This window comes from Salvelinus fontinalis, chromosome 18 (genome assembly GCF_029448725.1).
Source record: "Salvelinus fontinalis isolate EN_2023a chromosome 18, ASM2944872v1, whole genome shotgun sequence".
Lineage (NCBI taxonomy): Eukaryota > Metazoa > Chordata > Actinopteri > Salmoniformes > Salmonidae > Salvelinus > Salvelinus fontinalis.
The window spans coordinates 43,383,998-43,405,214 of record NC_074682.1 but is presented as its reverse complement, the minus strand read 5'-3'; the positions used below and the strand labels follow the sequence as shown (position 1 = coordinate 43,405,214).

The 21,217-nt window shown below is 44.0% G+C and overlaps 1 protein-coding gene across 3 annotated transcripts in view; it reads right to left on the bottom strand.

Moving 5' to 3' along the window:
- Positions 1-5,462: 5,462 nt before the first annotated feature.
- Positions 5,463-21,217, bottom strand: part of cdc42 (cell division cycle 42) — a 34,439-nt gene continuing 18,684 nt past the window's right edge. For 2 of the 3 annotated variants that reach the window (XM_055869557.1, XM_055869559.1), the window contains exons 2-6: positions 16,110-16,250; positions 15,938-16,010; positions 15,448-15,557; positions 15,150-15,347; positions 9,089-11,246 (exon numbers count right to left, since the gene is read on the bottom strand). In XM_055869557.1, the coding sequence (XP_055725532.1) occupies positions 11,157-11,246; positions 15,150-15,347; positions 15,448-15,557; positions 15,938-16,010; positions 16,110-16,214 (576 nt within the window). In that variant the 5' untranslated portion in view covers positions 16,215-16,250 and the 3' untranslated portion in view covers positions 9,089-11,156. Of the gene's footprint in view, positions 7,567-9,088; positions 11,247-15,149; positions 15,348-15,447; positions 15,558-15,937; positions 16,011-16,109; positions 16,251-21,217 lie in introns of those variants that run through there. The other variant, XM_055869558.1, reaches the window with a different exon arrangement.

The window sequence follows — 21,217 nt, the reverse complement described above, 5'->3', positions numbered from 1 at the left end:
GAGGAGATGGCACGTGGGTACCTGCTTCTATAAACCAATGAGGAGATGGCACGTGGGTAGCTGCTTCTATAAACCAATGAGGAGATGGGAGAGGCAGGACTTGCAGCGCGATCTGCGTCAGAAATAGGAACGACATCTATTTTAGCCATTGGCGTCGCAGACGCTCGTTGGCGCGCGCAAGCAGTGTGGGTGCAATAATTGAATAACATGGATTTCTAAATGTATTTTGCAACGCTCGCGCACGCGACGTATCCGGTCTGGTCAGCATGTGAGGCTACGGCTGGGTTAGGATGTCCCCCTCTACAGCCTGAGGCCTACAGCTGTCGCTCTGACCTAATTCTACTGCTCTAGACCCAGGGGTAAAGAAACATACAAATTCCATTTAGAGAGAAGGTTATACTCTTGTCTGGGCCAACAGGTTGGAGAGTGATGGGCTGAGTCTCAATCCCTCTGCCCTTGTTCATTCCAGCTTCACTGATCTATACATGCATAAGCAATAGCTCCACCTAGCTCCTACCACGAAGCATACTGGATGTGACGTAGGTGCGTGACCAACAGCATCTTAGAGCCTGCATTCCTGGCCTAACCTAGTAAACCCCTCTGGATACACACACATTGCTATGATAAACAGGAGAAAGTCTGAGGCTGAGGCTGCATGGACAAATTGATGGCTCATTGTAGATCATGGATTTTGGATTGTAACGAGTCCCTGTTGGGTTAGTTAGAAACATGATTCTGTCTATTTGGTGGGCCTCAAGAAACTCTAGAGAGCTTTAAATGGATCACAGGCCCTGTACGTTAGGGAGCAGACGTTCTAAAGGGACAGCACTGCTGACCTCACTCTTTCCATGAACTCAGGGAATCAGCCAGGACATGAGAGGAGAGCAAGAGAGGAGAAGAAAAGAGAGCGAGAGAGGACAGATACTGCATCAGTGTGGCAGATGGTGAGTGACCTCACTGATAACATCATCTCATCCATGAGTGGATAAATCCGATAAGGTGAACAGCGTGGATCAGATAGGGAGTGAAAGTGACAGGCGTGTGGTGGTCCAGAGCGTTCCAGGCACTGTGTTCATGTGGGCTGCCGGCTGTTGGCTTGGCCAGCACTGTTTATTTTGGTTCAGCTGTACTAGCTCTCTTGATGCTGGTAGATCTATGGGGGTTTGGACTCAGTGTTGGTTCCCCTTGGCCTGCATGATGATCACCTGTCTTTCCCCCTCTCTCTCTCACACACACAGCTGTGGACAGTGAATTTGTGACGACCACCTCAGGCAGGACAGTCTGTCGACACATCCTACGGGGGAGGAGAGACGTGTGAGATTTTCCTCACACCTGGACAGTGCTAGCACCTGTGGGAATTAATCTGTGGTGTGGCAGGTGAGGGGAGACGGACTGTGTGTGTTTTTGTTGGTGTGTGCGTGCGTGTGATACAGCTGAGGGGAGACGTACCATGAGTGTGTTACATGAATCTGTTAGCCGGTGGCGACTTACCATGTCACAACAAGATGTGCTTTGACAGGAGCGCTGTATCCATGGTCTCCAAGCTGTCAAATAGCCTCTCCAACCCACACCTCCGCCACATATCTCTTTCCCTCTCTCAAATGCAAACAAATAAATATTGGCAAAATTCTGAGTTAGATATGGAATTGATAAAAAATGACATCAAGTGTGGTGGGGATGTTTTGCCTTGGCATATTTATTTTCCTGAAAGTCAAAGAGAATCAATATGCAGAAATATCGATATACAGATACAGAGACATGCTGGCCTTGTTCAAATACTTCAATACTCCCTTCCTCCCTCTCTTCGTTGAGGTGGTCACTGACCTGTGAGATAGTGAGATTATGAGATGAAAGGACTCAGCCTCCAGATGAAATATAGCGTCATAACTCAGAATCGTTCCTTTCCCTTCGCCTTCCCTGCGGCCATCTTTACCATGGCTACATGGGCAGTGCACGCACCTAGACACCACAGTCAGCATACCTACACGCCTGTTTCTACCTCCCCTCCTCTCTCTTCCTTGATGAAAAACACATTGTCTTCCATATGCTGACAGGAGTGTCTGGCAAAAGACAGAGCAAATACAGTGCAAAGATAGAGGGCTGAATACCATAACGGCTAAGTGAATAACCCTGACACCTAGAGGCTCAGATATGACATGGAATTGTTTAATGACAGGCAATTAACGCAGAGACAGACAGGCAGAGAGATAAGTAAGCAGTCGCGCAGGCATACACACATCACACGCACACTCACAAGTTTGAGCTGGCATGCCCACGCATCTCCTAGACATCGGTAGAGTGATTTACTGTATTGCTTTAATAAACTGCTAAAACCTTGACTGTGCTTTTCATCATAAGTCATCTTCTGTGGAGATTATCATAAAACGCTCGGGTCATATAACACTGCATAGCACACGCAGTTCCAGTGTCCACCACTGCACTTCTCTCCTGGGACATGGCTTTCCACCAGCTGTGTGTGTGTGGGTGTACACTACATGACCAAAAGTATGTGGACAACTGCTCATTGAACATCTCATTGCAAAATCATGGGCATTAATATGGAGTTGGTCTCCCCTTTGCTGCTTTAACAGACTCCACTCTTCTGGGAAGGCTTTGAACTAGATGTTGGAACATTGCTGCGGGGACTTGCTTCCATTTAGCCACAAGAGCATTCGTGAGGTTGGGCACTGATGTTGGGCGATTAGGCCTGGCTCGCAGTCTGCATTACAATTCATCTTAAAGGTGTTCGATGTGGTTGAGGTCAGGGCTCTGTGCAGGCCAGTCAAGTTCTTCCACACCAATCTCGACAAACCATTTCTGTATGGACCTCGCTTTGTACACGGGGGCATTGTTATGCTGAAACAGGAAAGGGCTTTCCCCAAACTGTTGCCACAAAGTTGGAAGCACAGAATCGTCTAGAATGTCATTGTATGGTTTAGCGTTAAGACTTCCCTTCACTGGAACTAAGGGGCCTAGCCTGAACCATGAAAAACAGTCCCAACCATTATTCTTCCTCCACCAAACTTTACAGTTGACACTATGCATTCGGGCAGGTTGCGTTCTACTAGCATCCGTCAAAACAAAGATTAGTCCGTTGGACTGCCAGATGGTGAAGCGTGATTCATCACTCCAGAGAACATGTTTCCACTGCTCCAGTGTCCAATGGCGGCGAGCTTTACACCACTCCAGCCGACGCTTGGCATTGCGCTTGGTGATCTTAGACTTGTGTGCGGCTGCTCAGCCATGGAAACCAATTTCATGAAGCTCCCGACAAACAGTTCTTGTACTGACTTTGGGGCAATTTGGAACTCGGTAGTGAGTGTTGCAACCGAGGACAGATGATTTTTACGCTCCTAGACATTTCCACTTCACAATAACAATAACTGCGTTCATCCACCTCTGGCCTGCTCGCCTCCCTACCTCTGAGGAAGTACAGTTCACGCTCAGCCCAGTCAAAACTGTTCGCTGCTCTGGCACCCCAATGGTGGAACAAACTCCCTCACAACGCCAGGACAGCGGAGTCAATCACCACCTTCCGGAGACACCTGAAACCCCACCTCTTTAAGGAATACCTAGGATAGGATAAAGTAATCCTTCTGACCCCCCCCCCTTAAAAGATTTAGATGCACTATTGTAAAGTGGCTGTTCCACTGGATATCTTAAGGTGAATGCACCAATTTGTAAGTCGCTCTGGATAAGAGCGTCTGCTAAATGACTTAAATGTAAATGTAAATGTAAACAGCACTTGACTGGGACAGCTCTAACCGGGCAGAAATTTGACAAACTGACTTGTTGGAAAGGTGGCATCCTATGACGGTGCCATGTTTAAACTCCTCAGTATTGCCATCTTACTGCCAATGTTTGTCTATGGAGATTGCATGGCTGTGTGCTCGATTTTATACATCTGCCAGGAACGAGTGTGGCTGAAATAGCCGAATCCTCTAATTTGAAGGGGTGTCCGCATACTTTTGTATATATAGTATATGTGTGTCCCCCAGGTTGATGGGTTCCTTTTGTGCTTCCTCAGTTATTTCTCAGCTATGATTGGTTGTCCCAGAGATGTTTAAACATGCTCGATAGTGATTGGCTGTCCCTAAGGGGACAATTAAACAGGCTTGATCTTGATTGACTTTCCCAGAGGAGATACTTAAACCTGTCTGTCAATGAGGAGCGATGGAGTCTAGTGGGACTCTCCACTCAACTTTATATTAACACAGTGCTGAATACACTCTCTCTTTAGATAGTTTCTAAGCTCTCTCCCTACAGACACACACTGCACTAACATAGAGAGCCAGGCTCAGACAGATCACCAGCTCAGCTTTAATCCGGATGTGGAGTAATGGTGCCCAAGGGGCTCTGATCTTATGAGAGTTAGAGAGTAGATACTTGTGCTGGCAAACAGTCCACAGGATATCATAGAGTAATGAAGAAAATACTTATTTTTCTAGTTTGGCTGTGAAGTGTAACAGGCCTGGACCTTGAAAAGCAGCACAGGAGCTAGTGTGCATATCAGCAGATTTTGGTATTACCACTGTACAGCAATTTGCCCACTAAGCTGTGTGCTTGTATGGAAATGCTTGGATAGTGACAGTGTTAGCTGAATCTCTCTTCTGCAGGTGGTTACCCCTAGCTAACACACCCACAGGAATGCCCTTAGTTCAGCCTGTGGGATAATTAATGGGTCTCAGCAGCTCTTTAGCGTAAGAAGGCACCGACAGACAGCACTCCAGAAATGCACAGAATGTGAAGGTCTCACAGGGGTAGAAGTGTGTGTAAGGAGCATATTTCAACACCCATCAGGGGCAGATGATCCATGTTCGTCTGTGAATGAGTGTGTATCACCAAGAACATAGAACCTGATACTTAAATCTTTCTGAAAAGTATTCCAATTTATTAGACGTATGCATCCATAATCAAACAGCGCTCCCTGGTGGTTAAAGGAAAATCCTACACACGCTAAAACAAAACATTTTCCAGAGGTGATCTGATTGATCAAAAGACCAACAAGATCAGAATTGGGCTGGTAACAGCAGCCAGAGGTCAGTGGATTTAAGCTCTTAACATAAACAGTCCAAGAGTTGCTGAATTTCTTCTTCACTTGTGACTGTACTCATGCCTGCAGCTTCCCTTCTATCTAGTATCCATGGGGCAAGATGCAGTGTCAAGTGATGTGGTAGTTAAGTCACTCCACCAGAGATGTGTTGACTTGCCCCACATATTTATCTCCTGCACTCTCAGCCCACCCTTTAGGCTATAATTACGTTTATAAAGTAATACTTTTAAATGAACTTCCATTTTCCTCCACAAGTGAATGGATATCTCCTACATCATGGTTGACTGCGAGATGAGGGTAGTATACTTTTGTCAATGCAAACCACACAGAGCAGTAATGGGTATTTGACCCTTGAGCACCACCTTGTTTTCTGTAAACTGCCTGATAAGAATGGCCAAGGAAAAAGGAGTAAAGGCAATTAAGGTATAAGTTTAATATATTTTTTTAAAGAATGCATATACAAAGAACAGACGTCAGACAAAGCATTTGGTTTTGCACCAAAACAACAGGTTATAATAATAACAATATAATAAATGACTTGGGCTGGATGTCAACCCAACTCTGAGCCACCAGTCAAATCAACCAATCACAATCCAGGTTTGACAGACATTCTTCTGTCATTGGAAGGTTTAAATTAACTCCAATGAGTGTTTCTAGCTGGTGGGACAGAGTTCAGCTGAGTTCCAGCCCCTAAAATGTAAAAGGAGAGGAAGTAACCTTTTTATAAAATCAAAAACCGCACAACTGAAAAGAAAAAAAAGATTTTGGTAAAAATATCTGGAGCCTATATCGACATGTGCCAGCTTACATTATTAAATCTGTTAACCAATCATCTCAGAGACCAGGGGCTCATCTACATGCATCACCACCAGGTTTAACAACATTTCGACAACGTTAACACCATAGAATTAAAAGTAATAGAACAGACAAATCCCTCAGACCACAGTTTTTTTTGAGGTACACATACAGTAGCCTGGCAGCACCACAGCATTGTCATTGCAGCATGACAGTATGAAACACTGAGAAAGGCACAGAATTCTGATGTGGCACAGAATTCTGATGCAATAAGCATCAATTAATTAACAATCCAAATAGGTAATAAAATATGGCCGCAGGTGTACATACTATAGAACATTGCTTTGAACAGGGAATGTCAGCTCTACCAATTCTAATTCTATGGTTACCATAACGTTTTGACAATGTTGGACCTTAGCAACACATTAAGCACACACCACTTGTTCTGCTAACACTGTTTATGTTCCCTGCTTCAAAAAGCCAATTCCTGCATCAATTGCTACGGGATGCCTTTAGTTTAGATCTTTAGTAATGCCAGTCCCTAATTTACACCTAGCCTCTTCCCCTACAGTACAGTCCTACAGTACAGTTCTGAAAGGATTGGATAGGTATAAGCAATATGGTAATAAAATGTTTCCCTATTGAGTTCATTAAGATCTACAAAGGTCCCCCGGGGGTAGGGGCAGATTTGAGATAGAAGTTTCTATGATCAGACTTCTGTTCTGTCATGTGGAGGGGAGACATTGGCAAAGAAAACAAGAAAAATGGCTACTCTCAGCACTTCTTCAGGTGGTTTTGGAGGTGGAGCAGCAGGATTGGGCACTTGCCGTGCTCATCAAGAGGGGTGGGGCTTAATAATGCAGCAGCGTGACTAGCTGTCACTCAGGCAGCCATTTCATTTGGGGGTGGAGCATAGGCCTTTCAGAACGGCTAACTGGCCAACGGCTGCAAGGAAGATGGATGACTAAGAGCCAATCGACATCACTGACAGGGCAAGCTGTCAAAGACCGTTTAAAAGTCAAAGTTTAGCCCGATTTCCTAAATCACCAATGAGCGATGACACTTTTATGAGAGGCTATGTCACCTGTGTGTTGCCAGCATGGGTCAAACCCCTTGGATAGTAAAAAGGGACATGGTCTTGGCCTTCCCTTGAGTGCAGGGCTGAATCAATAGTCTATAGTTACTGCCTCTCCTTGTCTCCTTCCCTGATGTTTAAAGTCAATGTTCAGTGGGCATCCATCATATTGCTTTCACTAACTTTACTGCTAGATCGGTGTAGATGAAGAGAGGAAGCCACTTTAGCCTACTGATAGGCACTGATTACGCAGGACTGGGCTGTCTCTCTGTCACACATCTAAAGGCTCGTATTTACTGTTCTAACTGGAATGGGAGTGTGGCCATGATAGTCACGGTTACAAGCTGGGTTAGGTTCACTTCTGTCTCTCCATCCGTCGGCCCGCTGGTTTATTGCAGTCTAATCGGAAACTCGTTGTTTGTTTCTATACTTCGCTTCAGAGTAAATGGCTGTCAATCAGCCTTAGCAGAGCAAGGGATGGGATGGGCGGGTGAGGGGAGGGTGTGTGTGAAGTGGGAGGGTGTGTGTACATGTGTGTGAGGGGTGGGGTCACTCATAGCAGCACACATTTGCGTTTCTTCTTGGGCTCGGGAGGCTCCAGCGCAGCCAGTATCGCCTCATCAAACACATTCTTTAGGCCTTTCTGTGGATACAAACAAACACACAGGCTCAATGAAGGGGCAGCATACACACACACAACCCATGAGAGCGTCCGCTGGATAAGAGCGTCTGCTAAATCACAAAACTAAAAAATGTAATGATCAATGAAGGGGTAACACAGACACACACATGAAAGGGAAACACAATAGCATGAATACAGAAAGGCATTAAACAAAAAAACAACAAAGGGTTAAATGATCAAGTGCAAACAATACATAGCATTGGCAGAAATGAAAACCCAGGATACTTCATCTTCACAGAGGTGAAAATGAAGTCAAGAGCAGTTGGGGATATGGTCAACCTGAATTCATTCATATCAAAGTGAGGAGCGTTCAAAACAAAGGCTGGGCAAACAAGAAAGTGGAGGTACGAGAGAACATGGGCTCAAAGAGACACATTCCGCATATCACACACACACACAGTGGGAAGGGAAGTCAAATTAAACAACCACACCAAGCCAGACCACTCAAACAGTTTCACCAGATCACTAAAGAGCCTACTGTTAGCTGGAACTTCCCTTGGCTTTTGCTGATTAACATGTAATTAGTTGGAGCCGCATGTTTCTGCGCTCACTGTTCGTTGGTAGAGCAGCTTAGGATAGGAAGGATGGCCTCAAGCCATGTCCTGTAACGGGAGAGTGGTACAACACAGCTCTTTGAGCAGAGCAGGAAGCCCCTGTATCCCTCTGTTTAAGGAAACTCAAGGAACCCTGTACATTTACATTTTACATTTAAGTCATTTAGCAGACGCTCTTATCCAGAGCGACTTACAAATTGGTGCATTCACCTTATGACATCCAGTGGAACAGCCACTTTACAATAGTGCATCTAAATCTTTTAAAGGGGGGGGGGGTCAGAAGGATTGCTTTATCCTATCCTAGGTATTCCTTGAAGAGGTGGGGTTTCAGGTGTCTCCGGAAGGTGGTGATTGACTTCGCTGTCCTGGCGTCGTGAGGGAGTTTGTTCCACCATTGGGGTGCCAGAGCAGCGAACAGTTTTGACTGGGCTGAGCGGGAACTGTACTTCCTCAGTGGTAGGGAGGCGAGCAGGCCAGAGGTGGATGAACGCAGTGCCCTTGTTTGGGTGTAGGGCCTGATCAGAGCCTGAAGGTACTGAGGTGCCGTTCCCCTCACAGCTCCGTAGGCAAGCACCATGGTCTTGTAGCGGATGCGAGCTTCAACTGGAAGCCAGTGGAGAGAGCGGAGGAGCGGGGTGACGTGAGAGAACTTGGGAAGGTTGAACACCAGACGGGCTGCGGCGTTCTGGATGAGTTGTAGGGGTTTAATGGCACAGGCAGGGAGCCCAGCCAACAGCGAGTTGCAGTAATCCAGACGGGAGATGACAAACTATGGCAAGACATGTTTTACCCAGAGACCAGGCTCTATATATATGGAACAATCTATTAAAAATTGGTCTAGGAGGCTATATAGCAATACGACGTAGCACTATTGAGCTGCTATCCAGCTGTCCCCATAGATAGAGGAAAAGACAGGCGGAGAAAAGGGATAGCAATTTCAGTTGTCCTTTATTAATTCATGTCACAAATAATTTCACACGATTATATTAGCTTTTTATTATTTTTACTCCCAAGACGGCTAGATATGAACTGCAGCAAATCGCACATTACAGAGTGGTACATAGAGAAAGTTTGGCCAGTTAGAGCTGGACGCCATGGTGCTGCCTTGGAGGATTCCATTCAGGATGACTATTTGGTAGGGGTGTAACGTTTCATTAAACCCATAGTTCGGTACATAGTGTGGTTTTTGGGGTACAACGGAAAAATGAAATGCCATTCACAGCGTTCAGCAATCACAATGTTCCATTGTTTGTTGTGACTGGACATGACTCATCCATACATTTATATATTTTTAATTCAATTTCAACTTAACTTAGATTTGTGTGTATTGGGTATATGTTGTGAGATTGTTAGATATTACTGCACTGTCGGCGCTAGAAAGACAAGCATTTCACTACACCCACAATAACTTCTGTTATACACATGTATGTGACCAATACAATTTTATATGGATTTTTTTGTTGTTCACATTTCCACTAATGCTGCATTTGTAACCATGTGGGAGGTAGGAATTTACCCGTTGTGAAGTCGTAAATACATGTGATTTGAACTCATTGAGAAACGCCGATTGGCTTATGACTAATAAGCTGTGTCAACCATAAACTAAATGTACAGCTATCATGCTTGTAAACAGATTATGAAGGTCAAAAACCACATTAATAGATTGCCTTTTATAAAAAATGCTTTTAACTGCGGTTAGAGGCCATTTCCATAGTAGGTGACATCAGAGGTCACCATGTGGGAGAAGTGGGTGCTCATCGTACCCAATTAGTTCCCGGCTGTGCCTCACAAAAGGAACGTTTGAAATGTGCCAATTATGATTCAAATTTGGATTACAACACGTGCATCAGCTTTAGTTGATTTAATGGAAAACTGAAATGTTTTTTCAGCTCAGATTCACTTATGAAAAATGGAGATACCTAGTCAGTTGTACAACAACGCATCTTCTGCATTTAACCTGAGACAGCCCTCCGCACTCTGCGCCCAGGGAACAATGGGTTAACTGCCTTGCACAGGGGCAGAACAGACTTTTACCTTGTCAGCTCGGGGATTAGATCCAGCAACCTTTCAGTTACTGGCCCAACGCTCCTACCAGATGCCCTGAAGAGGCATATGCCTTCAACGTAGCATAGACATAGCCTATAGGCCTAGTGTTTTATTTTGTAAATATACCTTATGTATTAATTCGGGTTCACAGTGCGGAGCGAACCGAGGTTACCATGCCAAACAGTTAGGTATGAATACATGTACCGTTACACCCCTACTATTTGGGTTCTAGCTCTAAATGGTTGCCTTTGCAAGTTTGGTTTTAAAAGTTTAAATCCATGGTCTGCCATGAGTCAGTACTGCCCAAAAGATTCCAACATGGCTGCCGTGATATCATCAAAGAGCATTGTTGTAATGCTTCTTGGTTGAAACTATGATGGCCAAACTCTCTATGTTGCTCTGTCACAGCCCTAAATGTAAATGGTCAGACCGCAGGCTTGTCATACATCAGCAGTAGTACAAAAAACACATGAACATTAGGAATCATGGAGGCTCGTAGAATTGGTACTTAAATCACAATGCTGTAGAGCCAAGAAAATAAGACACTCCCTTAACTCTGGACTCTCCAAATAATATAGCATGGGGAGGAGGAGCAACACTAACCAAAAGAGAAGAGAGACATGGGCTGTGTCTCAAATCACATCCAAACTCCCAAAGTACACTACTTTGTCCACTCTATCGTGACAGGATGTCATTTGAGATTCGCCCAGGGAGGATAAGTGATGGGATTAACCAAACCAAAACAGTCCTTCAGGCACAGTAAGGCCCATGAGGACAAATAAACAAAAAGAGAAGGGAAGGAAGAGCAATGGGACACAATAGAAAGTAGCACTGTCGTAAAGGGGGAGGATACAGGGGATTGCTTTAAGAGGTTCTGGGTTGGTTGGGTAAAACAACGACAGGTTTAAACTAAAAGTAAGCAGCAAACAATTGGAGAGAGAGGAACGGACTTTAGAATATACAGCACTTCCTCTTTCTTTGCGTCTCTGGTGGCTCTAGGGCGGCTAGGATAGCTTCATCAAATACATTCTTCAGCCCTCGCTATAACGACAAAGGAGAAGGGAGAAAATGACAGCACAGTTAGCACAGCAAACAGAGAAAGAGGGGAGATGAGCAGAGAAGACAAGAAAAGAGGAGAGCGGAAGAGGCAGTGGAGGAGAGATAGCAGTAGAGGCAAGAAGAAATTGAAATGGCAAAAATGCAGATGAGGGCGAGAAAGAGTGCAGGCAACATTGTGTAGAAAATGTAAGGACAGAGCATTAGGAGACTAGAGCGAGGACTAGAAGATGGATCTACTGTAAAACAAAGTTGGTAGAGGAGATGAGGAAGCCTCTAGAGAGATACCGCCCTGCGAAATAGGAGAGGATGAGCTTGAGATAGAAGTTTCTGTGACCAACAGATCTAGGATCAGATTACCCTACACCCCCCGTTACAACCTTCACCATCATGTGGATAAAACATCTGACCCAGGTCCAATGGTTAGGGGCAACTTCTGTTCTGCCTACTGGGGAGCCAGTCAGTCACACAGGAAACAGGATATTGCATCAGCATCTGTTACGCCAGTGGAAGCTGGTCTAGAGAGAGGAAGGAAGGCGGCAATACGCCAGGCCAGTGTAGGAGAGACAGACAAGATGGGAAGGGAGCAGGAACCTAACACTAAACTGGGCCACAGCTCACATCCACTGGGACTCATTGTTTCCACAGTACAGCCCAACTCCCACCGAGTAACACCATCAGACACAAGATGGCCGTATGAGATGGTGGTGATAGCTGTACTCCTCTTTGCAGCTTAGAAATGGACATCTCTGATAAGCGCAATAGGGTGATAATGAGGACAATATTTTTCCATCTAAAGGACAGCCTGTTAATATAACAGACTGTTTGCCAATACGCTTTGTTTGACTACCAAGAGTTATGTGTGTCATTGGTGCAGCTCAAGCACACCCCTGCACCACAAGCTGGTGGAAATGTTGAATTTTGGGTGTAAAAAAAACAAAACACCTACAAACAACTTCATCAGACCAACTTTTTATCTGCAACTAAAAATACTGCGCCTTCCTGAATGAGGCCAACAACTGATAGACTGCAGACAGCAGCTGCTAAACACTTTAGAGTAGGGCTAGGCAATATACATCTACCTATACTTATCGTAAAACAATATGCATATTGACCGATTTCACCACTGTTTCTACTACTGTAGCGATTCAAAGGGAACAGCCAGAGTGGGACATGAACCAGAGACCATGTGGTTCCAGGGTACTAGTACCACTTGTGCTATAAAAGGTCTGGGTAGATCAAACACAACGTATCAGATGAATACACAGGCCAGAGCATGCAGTCTACTCCACTTTCTTGTTTCTTTGAGCAGTGACAGATGATATAGAGCATCTATTCAGCTGAGCAGAGAGAACACTTACCTGCAGGTGGCCTGTGTAATTTCAAGATTGAGTGAAGATGTGTGGGAGTGTCTCAGGCTGTCTTACCTCGGTGTAGACAATGTTTTTTTGTGTGTGTATACAGTTGAAGTCGGAGGTTTACATAAACTGAGTTGAAATGTTATTGCCTAAGGTGTTTCACAATTCCTGACATTTAATCCTAGTAAAAAGTCTGTGTCTTAGGTCAGTTAGGAACACCAGTTAATTTTAAGAATGTGAAATGTCAGAATAATAGTAGAGAGAATGATTTATTTCAGCTTTTATTTCTTTCATCACATTCCCAGTGGGTCAGAAGTTTACATACACTCAATTAGTATTTGGTAGCATTGCCTTTAAATTGTTTAACTTGGGTCAAACGTTTCAGGTAGCCTTCCACAACCTTCCCACAATAAGTTGGGCAAATTTTGGCCCATTCCTCCTGACAGAGCTGGTGTAACTGAGTCAGGTTTGTAGGCCTCTTTGCGCGCACACGCTTTTTCAGTTCTGCCCACACATTTTCTATAGGATTGAGGTCAGGGCTTTGTGATGGCCACTCCAATACCTTGACTGGTCATTGTCCATTTGGAAGACCCATTTGCGACCAAGCTTTAACTTCTTGACTGATGTCTTGAGATGTTGCTTTAATATATCCACATAAATTGTCCTACCTCATGATGCCATCTATTTTGTGAAGGGCACCAGTCAAACCTGCAGCAAAGCACCCCCACACCATGATGCTGCCACCCCCGCGCTTCACAGTTGGGATGGGGTTCTTTGGCTTGCAAGCCTCCCCCTTTTTCCTCAAAACATGACAATTGTCATTTTGGCCAAAGAGTTCTATTTTTGTATCATCCGACCAGAGGACATTTCTCCAAAAAGTACAATCTTTGTCACCATGTGGCAGTTGCAAACCGTAGTCTGGCTTTTTTTAATGGCGGTTTTGGAGCAGTGGCTTCTTCCTTGCTGAGCGGCCTTTCAGGTTATGTCGATATAGGACTCGTTTTACTGTGGATATTGATACTTTGTACCGTTTCCTCCAGCATCTTCACAAGGTCCTTTGCTGTTGTCCTGGGATTGATATGCACTTCTCTAGGAGACAGAACGCATCTCCTTCCTGAGCTGTATGACGGCTGCGTGGTCCCATGGTGTTTATACTTATGTACTATTGTTTGTACAGATGAACGTGGTACCTTTAGGCGTTTGGAAATTGCTCCCAAGGATGAACCAGACTTGTGGAGGTCTACAATTTATTTTCTGAGGTGTTGGCTGATTTCTTTTGATTTTCCCATGGTGTCAAGCAAAGAGGCACTGAGTTTGAAGGTAGGCCTTGAAATATATCCACAGGTACACCTCCAATTGACTCAAATTATGTCAATTAGCCTATCAGAAGCTTCTAAAGCCATGACACCATTTTCTGGAATTTTCTGACCCACTGGAATTGTGATAGATTATTTAACTTTTAATGCACTGTCTAACAAATAGTTGGAAAAATTAATTGTGTCTTGCACAAGGTAGATGTCCTAACCGACTTGCCAAAACTATAGTTTGTTAACAAGAAATTTGTGGAGTGGTTGAAAAACGAGTTTTAATGACTCCAACCTAAGTGTATGTAAACTTCCAACTTCAACTGTACACGACCGTTCAAATGTTTGGGGTCACTGAGAAATGTACTTGTTCTTGAAAAAAAAGCAACTTTTGTCCATTAAAATATCAAATTGATCAATAACAGTGCAGACATTGTTAATGTTGTAAATGGCTATTGCAGCTGGAAACGGCAAACTTTTAATGGAATATCTGCATAGGCGTACAGAGGCCCATTATCAGCAACCAACACTCCTGTGTTCCAATGGCACGTTGTGTTAGCTAATCCAAGTTTATCATTTTAAAAAGGCTAATAGATCATTAGAAAACCCTTTTGCAATTATGTTAGCACAGCTGAAAACTTGTGCTGTTTAAAGAAGCAATAAAACTGACTTTCTTTAGGCTAGTTGAGTATCTGGAGCATCAGCATTTGTGGGTTCGATTACAGGCTCAAAATGGCCAAAGTACTTTCTTCTGAAACTTGTCAGTCTATTCTTGTTTTGAGAAATGAAGGCTATTCCATGCGAGAAATAGCCAAGAAACTGAAGAGCTCGTACAACGCTGTGTACTACTCCCTTCACAGAACGGAGCAAACGGGCTCTAGCCTTTTAAAATGATAAACTTGGATTAGCTAACACAACATGCCATTGGAACACAGGAGTGGTGGTTGCTGATAATGGGCCTCTGTACGCCTATGCAGATATTCCAATAAAAAAAATCTGTTTTTCCAGCTACAATAGTAAATTACAACATTAACAATGTGTACTTGATATTATTTTAATGGACCCCAAAAAATTGCTTTTCTTTCAAAAACAAGGACATTTCTAAGTAACCCCAAACTTTTGAACTGTAGTGTGTGTGTACATATGTGGAAGTGACTTGAATGTGCTAGGCTGGGGCATGTTGCGTACGCGTGTGTGTGGGTTTGTTTGCGAGTGTCTGGTCTTACCTGCGTGAGAGCTGAGCACTCAACGTATTTGACAGCCTTGAGGTCTCTGGCCAGTTTCTCTGCCGTCTCAGGAGTGATGGGCTTCTGCTTGTTCTTGGCCAGCTTCTCTATGGTGGACGGGTCGTCTCGCAGATCTATCTGAGTCCCCACCAACAGGAACGGGGTCTTTGGACAGTGATGGGTTATCTCTGGAACCCACTGGAACACACACACACACAGGTTAGAGTGTGTGAGTGATATGGGGAGGAGAGACTAGAAGAGAGGCAGAAGGAGGATATGGGAAGAAGAGGGAACCCACCTTTTCTTTTACGTTTTCGAAGGAAGAGGGGGATACGACGGAGAAACAGACGAGGAAGACGTCTGTCTGGGGGTAACTCAGAGGCCGTAACCTGTCATAGTCCTCCTGACCTGGAGAGAAAACAAACGTTACACACACCTGGAACGCAACATGCGTTCAAACTTTTGTTAGGTACACTCTAAAACACACAAGCACGTCGATGCACACACCGACACACAAAGGGACTTTAGCGTCAGTATTCAGGCTGTCCAGAGAAGGCAGGGTGTGTCTCTGAGCAGACTGAGGCAGAGTCAAACCTCTCCACTGTATAGAAACCAAGACAAACCCCAGTCTAAAATAGCAAGAACACACACGTGTAGAATGCAGCTGATGGGAGGCTGTTTCTATAACAATACCATTCCCTTTACTACAGCTTAGTGAACCTAGCTACCCTTAGCCATCAGTAAGACACACACAATGAGACAGGGCATTGAAGAGGAGCATACTTTACCTGCAGTGTCAAACAACCCCAGGGTGTAGGGCTCCCCTCCTATCATTACAGTTACAGCATAGTTGTCAAACACCTGCAACAGAGAGGGGGGAAGGGTAGAAAGAGCAGGGGGGGGGGGTTAGAGACAGTGTGTGAGTGTCCGTGTGAGTGTCAGTGTGCATAAAGTACTTACCGTGGGTACGTATTCAGAGGGGAACTTGTTTGTGGTGTAGGAGATGAGCAGACAGGTTTTACCCACAGCTCCATCCCCCACCACAACACATTTGATCGTCTGCATAGCTGTACTTTAGAATCCTCTTTACTCATTCAAGATCTAGAGAGAAAAGGGGAGAGAAAGATTAGTGACGGTCAGATTTAGAGCCGTGGGGGTAGCTAGTAGTGTCAAAACAACAGGCTAACATGAGCACTTCTGAGCACCCTGTTTAAACTATAGCGTTTCAAACGTCACTCGCTCTGACACTTGGAGTAGTTGTTTCCCTTGCTCTGCATGGGTAACGCTGCTTCGAGGGTGGCTGTTGTCGATTTGTTTCTGGTTCGAGCCCAGGTAGGAGCGAGGAGAGGGACGGAAGCGATACAGTTACACTGGCAATAATAAAGTGCCTATAAGAACATCCAATAATCAAAGGTATATGAAATACAAATGGTATAGACAGAAATAGTCCTATAAATTCCTACAACCTAAAACTTCTTACCTGGGAACATTGAAGACTCTTGTTAAAAAAGGAACCACCAGCTTTCATATGTTCTCATGTTCTGAGCAAGGAACTTAAACGTTAGCTTTCTTACATGGCACATATTGCACTTGTACTTTCTTCTCAAACCAAATTGTTTCATTATTTATTTGAGGCTAAATAGATTTTATTTATGCATTATATTAAGTTAAAATAAGTGTTCATTCAGTATTGTTGTAATTGTCATTATTACAAATTAATTAAATACCGATTAGTTGGTCGATTTTTGAAATGTATCGGCTTTTTTTGGTCCTCCAATAATCGGTATCGGCGTTGAAAAATCATAATCGGTCGACCTCTAGTTGACTGTGCGTTTAAACAGCTTGGAAAATTCCAGAAAATGATTTAGAAGCTTCAGATAGGCTAATTGACATAATTTGAGTCATTTGGAGGTGTACCTGTGGATGTATTTCAAGGCATACCTTCAAACTCAGTGCCTCTTTGCTTGACATCATGGGAAAATCAAAAGAAATCATCCAAGACCTCAGAAAAAAAATTGTAGACCTCCACAAGTCTGGTTCATACTTGGGAACAATTTCCAAACGTCTGATATCGTTCATTCTAGCGGAAGAGGGCTCAGCATACTTTTCTCAGACTAGCGAACTGAAAAGTAGAAAAAGTACCTGGCTGAAAATGACTAATCTGCTGTATAGCCAACTGCCTGCGCAAAACACTGTCAATTGTCTTCATTCACATTAATTCCAAGCACTGTGGTTGGACTGCGACTGAGGTAGTGACAGCATACTGTCCCCTAAATGAACACGAGAACCAGACAACAGGTTGAGATCCTGATGTGCTGAAGTTCACCCAGTTAAAGGTGAGACAGAGCTCTGCAGTCTGCCTGCCAGTTGGGATGTGTACGGTTATTTGAATATCCGAATGGATGTTAGTATTCAAATACTTGTAGGAGTATTCATTTTAGTGAAAGATGTGTTACATAAGGGTATAGCATGACATTTAAAATTTGTTTTATTAAATTAACTTTTCAGTGTAGTTATGACGAGCACCGCGTGACCCATAAAAAGAACGGTATCCTTCACGTGTGTAGCTCGTTTTTTATGTTGGCAAATCAAAGCGGAAGAGAGGTTCAATCTGTAGAAAGTGGAGTGAGAATTCACTAATGCAATGCACGATGGAATACAATTATAGAATTAAAAGTTAGCAAAATGAGGACTAGGCTACAATGAGCAACCCAACAAGTAGGCTGTTTGATCTGAATGGCATTGGGAAGAAAGCAGAGCATGTGCCCTCAATTAGCCTAGCTAGCTAGCTTCTCTAGGCTACTCCACTCAAGACAGGCATGGTTATATGGGATGATAAACAACATTGTGGTGTCTACAAGTTTTCTAGTTTTGCTGTAGCCAAGTTCCCTTAGAGAGTCTCTCTCTCCCTCAGTCTGCTCGCCACACACGACGACCAATACCCTCCGCAGCTGTAGCAATAGTGCACAAGCCTCCCCTTCGCGCAGTAGTGCTCAGGTAAAAACATTAAAATAAAGTTTTGAATATCTGACAAAGTCCTGATACTATTTGAATAGTAAAATTATTTCAAACACCCATCCCTTCCTGCCAGTCACAATTCAACTAAGCTTGGGTAGTATACCGGGGTATTTGGAAATAGCCACAGGATGGTTTTTTAATAGTTTTTTAAATACATTTGAATATTTGTAGCTACTTCAAGTAAATATCTTAAGTCAACTTCTGCAATACACGTTAGGAGATAAGGACTGCGTTCTTCATTTCACCCATCACAATTTTTCATCGCGACACTTACCGGTAGTTCTCAGTCGTGAGGTGTTTGTTTACAAGGACACAATGACAAGAGACCAGAGCCTTGTGAGACACTTTTATTCAGCACGCACCAGGTGATCTAGTTACAGTATGGAATTCACAACCAAATGTTCGCCAGCTAGATATCTTAACTATTAAGTTAACCGTGTAAAAATTTGCTAAATTCTCTGTAGAGGTGCATTTGGTTTGCTAATTTAGTAGCTAGTCATCTAGCTAAGTTTAGCTTCTTCCAAAAATCAAGCTTCACATGACAGCAGAGAATCCTCTCCTGGATCAAAAGCCTTGCTTTTTAGCATGTAATTAGCATGCTCTCTGGGATTTTACATGTACTTGTTAGCATTGCTAACCTTTGGATTACAAAGGCGGAGTGGGGTATCCTGGTATGGCACAAGATTGGTATGAAGATATATACCACCCAAGCCTATATTACACAACACCCTCCCCCATTGTCTTCTGAACTACCACTCACATGCTTGTTACATAAACTACCTACATCTCATAATGCAAACTATCTCACTACCCTCACACACCTCGTGGAATACACACTCCATCTCATTACACATACACACCTTACTCTCTCTTGCTCATTACATAAGCGCTGCTTTCATTACACACTCCCTCTGTCCCCCTCGCATCCTCTTTATCTAGTCACGGAGACCAAATCTCAGTACAGTTAGAAATAACTGTTGGTTAAGTAGTGCAACAGTGACTATTGGATGCCGAACACCCAGAGATCTCCTGTTCAATAGCCGAGGTAGGCCCGGTCTGTAAAACAACCCCTTGCACAGGTCAAACTCTTCTGCATTATGGGGATGGCTTCAATAGCATTCAAATGGGTTGAATGGAGCTCAGGAATATTGCTTATCCATTCATCTGATAGATCTGGGTGATGGGAAGGGACAGGAGCCTGTACTGTAACTATACATCACACCTCCAGACACTGCCCTAATGGAGAACTGAGGGAAGGACATTTGGGTCATTTAAACAGAGTAGTGTTCTTCACACATACACAGCAGAGCTGGGCTGCTGGCATAGATAAATGGGCTCTGTCAGTGAGATGGGGAACACAGGGTTTTGTGAGGCTAGAGAAAAAAAACATATTGATCTTTATAGTTTATCCATCTACTCTGTACCCATAGACTGAACAAGACCAAGGTCACAATATTGCTGGCATTTTCTGTTTCACTGGGAGGGGTGGGGGAAAATCAGTAAGCACAGAGAGGAACAGGGAAGATACCAGTAAGCAACGACAGAGTTTTCCTTGAGAAAAGAAAACGGCTCAAACTGAACATTGGACACTGATGACAGCTAGACCTAGATGATGCACGCTAACATCTAGAAGCAAAATCAATCTCATATTTACACACGCACAGAAAACGAGACTGTCAGAGGTTATTGGAACAACACATTTGAATTAGCCTAAATTCTTGTTCTCTCCCTTTGAGAGCCAGGCTGTACACTAGCCCAGGGAAACAGGCTGAATCCTCGGCCAAGTTGCATTAATCGTGTGACAGACGACCATTTACACTCACCCTCTGTACTATTGCTCGCCCTCCATCTGCCCAGCCAGCCTTACCCTCCCCCTCGCTCTCCCCGTGCAGACAGTGGGTCACTGCGGCTTTAAGCTGAGGCATAACGTCATCGGTTTAGAAGCGCTGCACAGCATAGCACAGCTCAGTCAGCACACATGCAGCACACACAGCTAGATCACAACAACGCACAGCGTAGAACTCAAAGCCACTCACTGACAACTCACAAAAGTGATTCAGAGTACCCAGCAGCAGGTCATAGCAGACACTGCCACAATGACCGTATAATCATGTAACAGATGGTTATGATGAAGACAGTCATGAAAATAAGATAACTGTCATAATGGTTAGGGAACAAAAGTAAAAATGGGTGGAACGAACAGCTGACAGACAGAATTGCCAGGCATTATGGTTGAGTCAATTTCTGCAGTAACTTGGACTCTTAAAGGCCCAGTGCAGAAACAAACGTGATTTTCTTGGCAGTAGGTAGCCTAGTGGTTAAGAGTGTTGGGCCAGTCACCGAAAGGGGACTGGTTCGAATCCCCGGGCAGACTAGGTGAAAAAAAATCTGTCAATGTGCCTTTGAGCAAGGCACTTAACCCTAATTGCTCCTGTAAGTTGCTCTGTATACAAGAGTCTGCCGAATGATTAAAATGTAAAAAATATGGTAACTGTAATACAATGCTTTTGTACCTGTCCTGTACCTGTCCCGCAGGTGTGATGTTTGGATGTACCAATCCTGTGCAGGTGTTGTTACACGTGGTCTGCCACTGCAAGTACGATCAGAGGTCCGCCCTGTCTCCCTGTAGCGCCGTCTCACTGTACGGACATTGCAATGTATTGCCCTGGCCACATCTGCAGTTCTCATGCCTCCTTGCAGCATGCCTAAGGCACGTTCACGCAGATGAGCAGGGACCCTGGGTATCTTTCTTTTTGTGTTTTCAGAGTCAGTAGAAAGGCCTCTTTAGTGTCCTACGGTTTTATAACTGTGACCTTTAACTGCCTACTGTCTTAATGACCATTCCACATGTGCATGTTCATAAATCTTTTATGGTTCATTGAACAAGCATCGGAAACAGTGTTTAAACCCTTTACAATGAAGATCTGTGGATTTTTGCAAATTATCTTTGAAAGACAGGGTCCTGAAAAAGTGACGTTTCTTTTTTTGCTGAGTTTAGTTTTCACCTTCCCCCTCTGCACTCAGACCACTCCCAGCTGGTCCTAGCAATA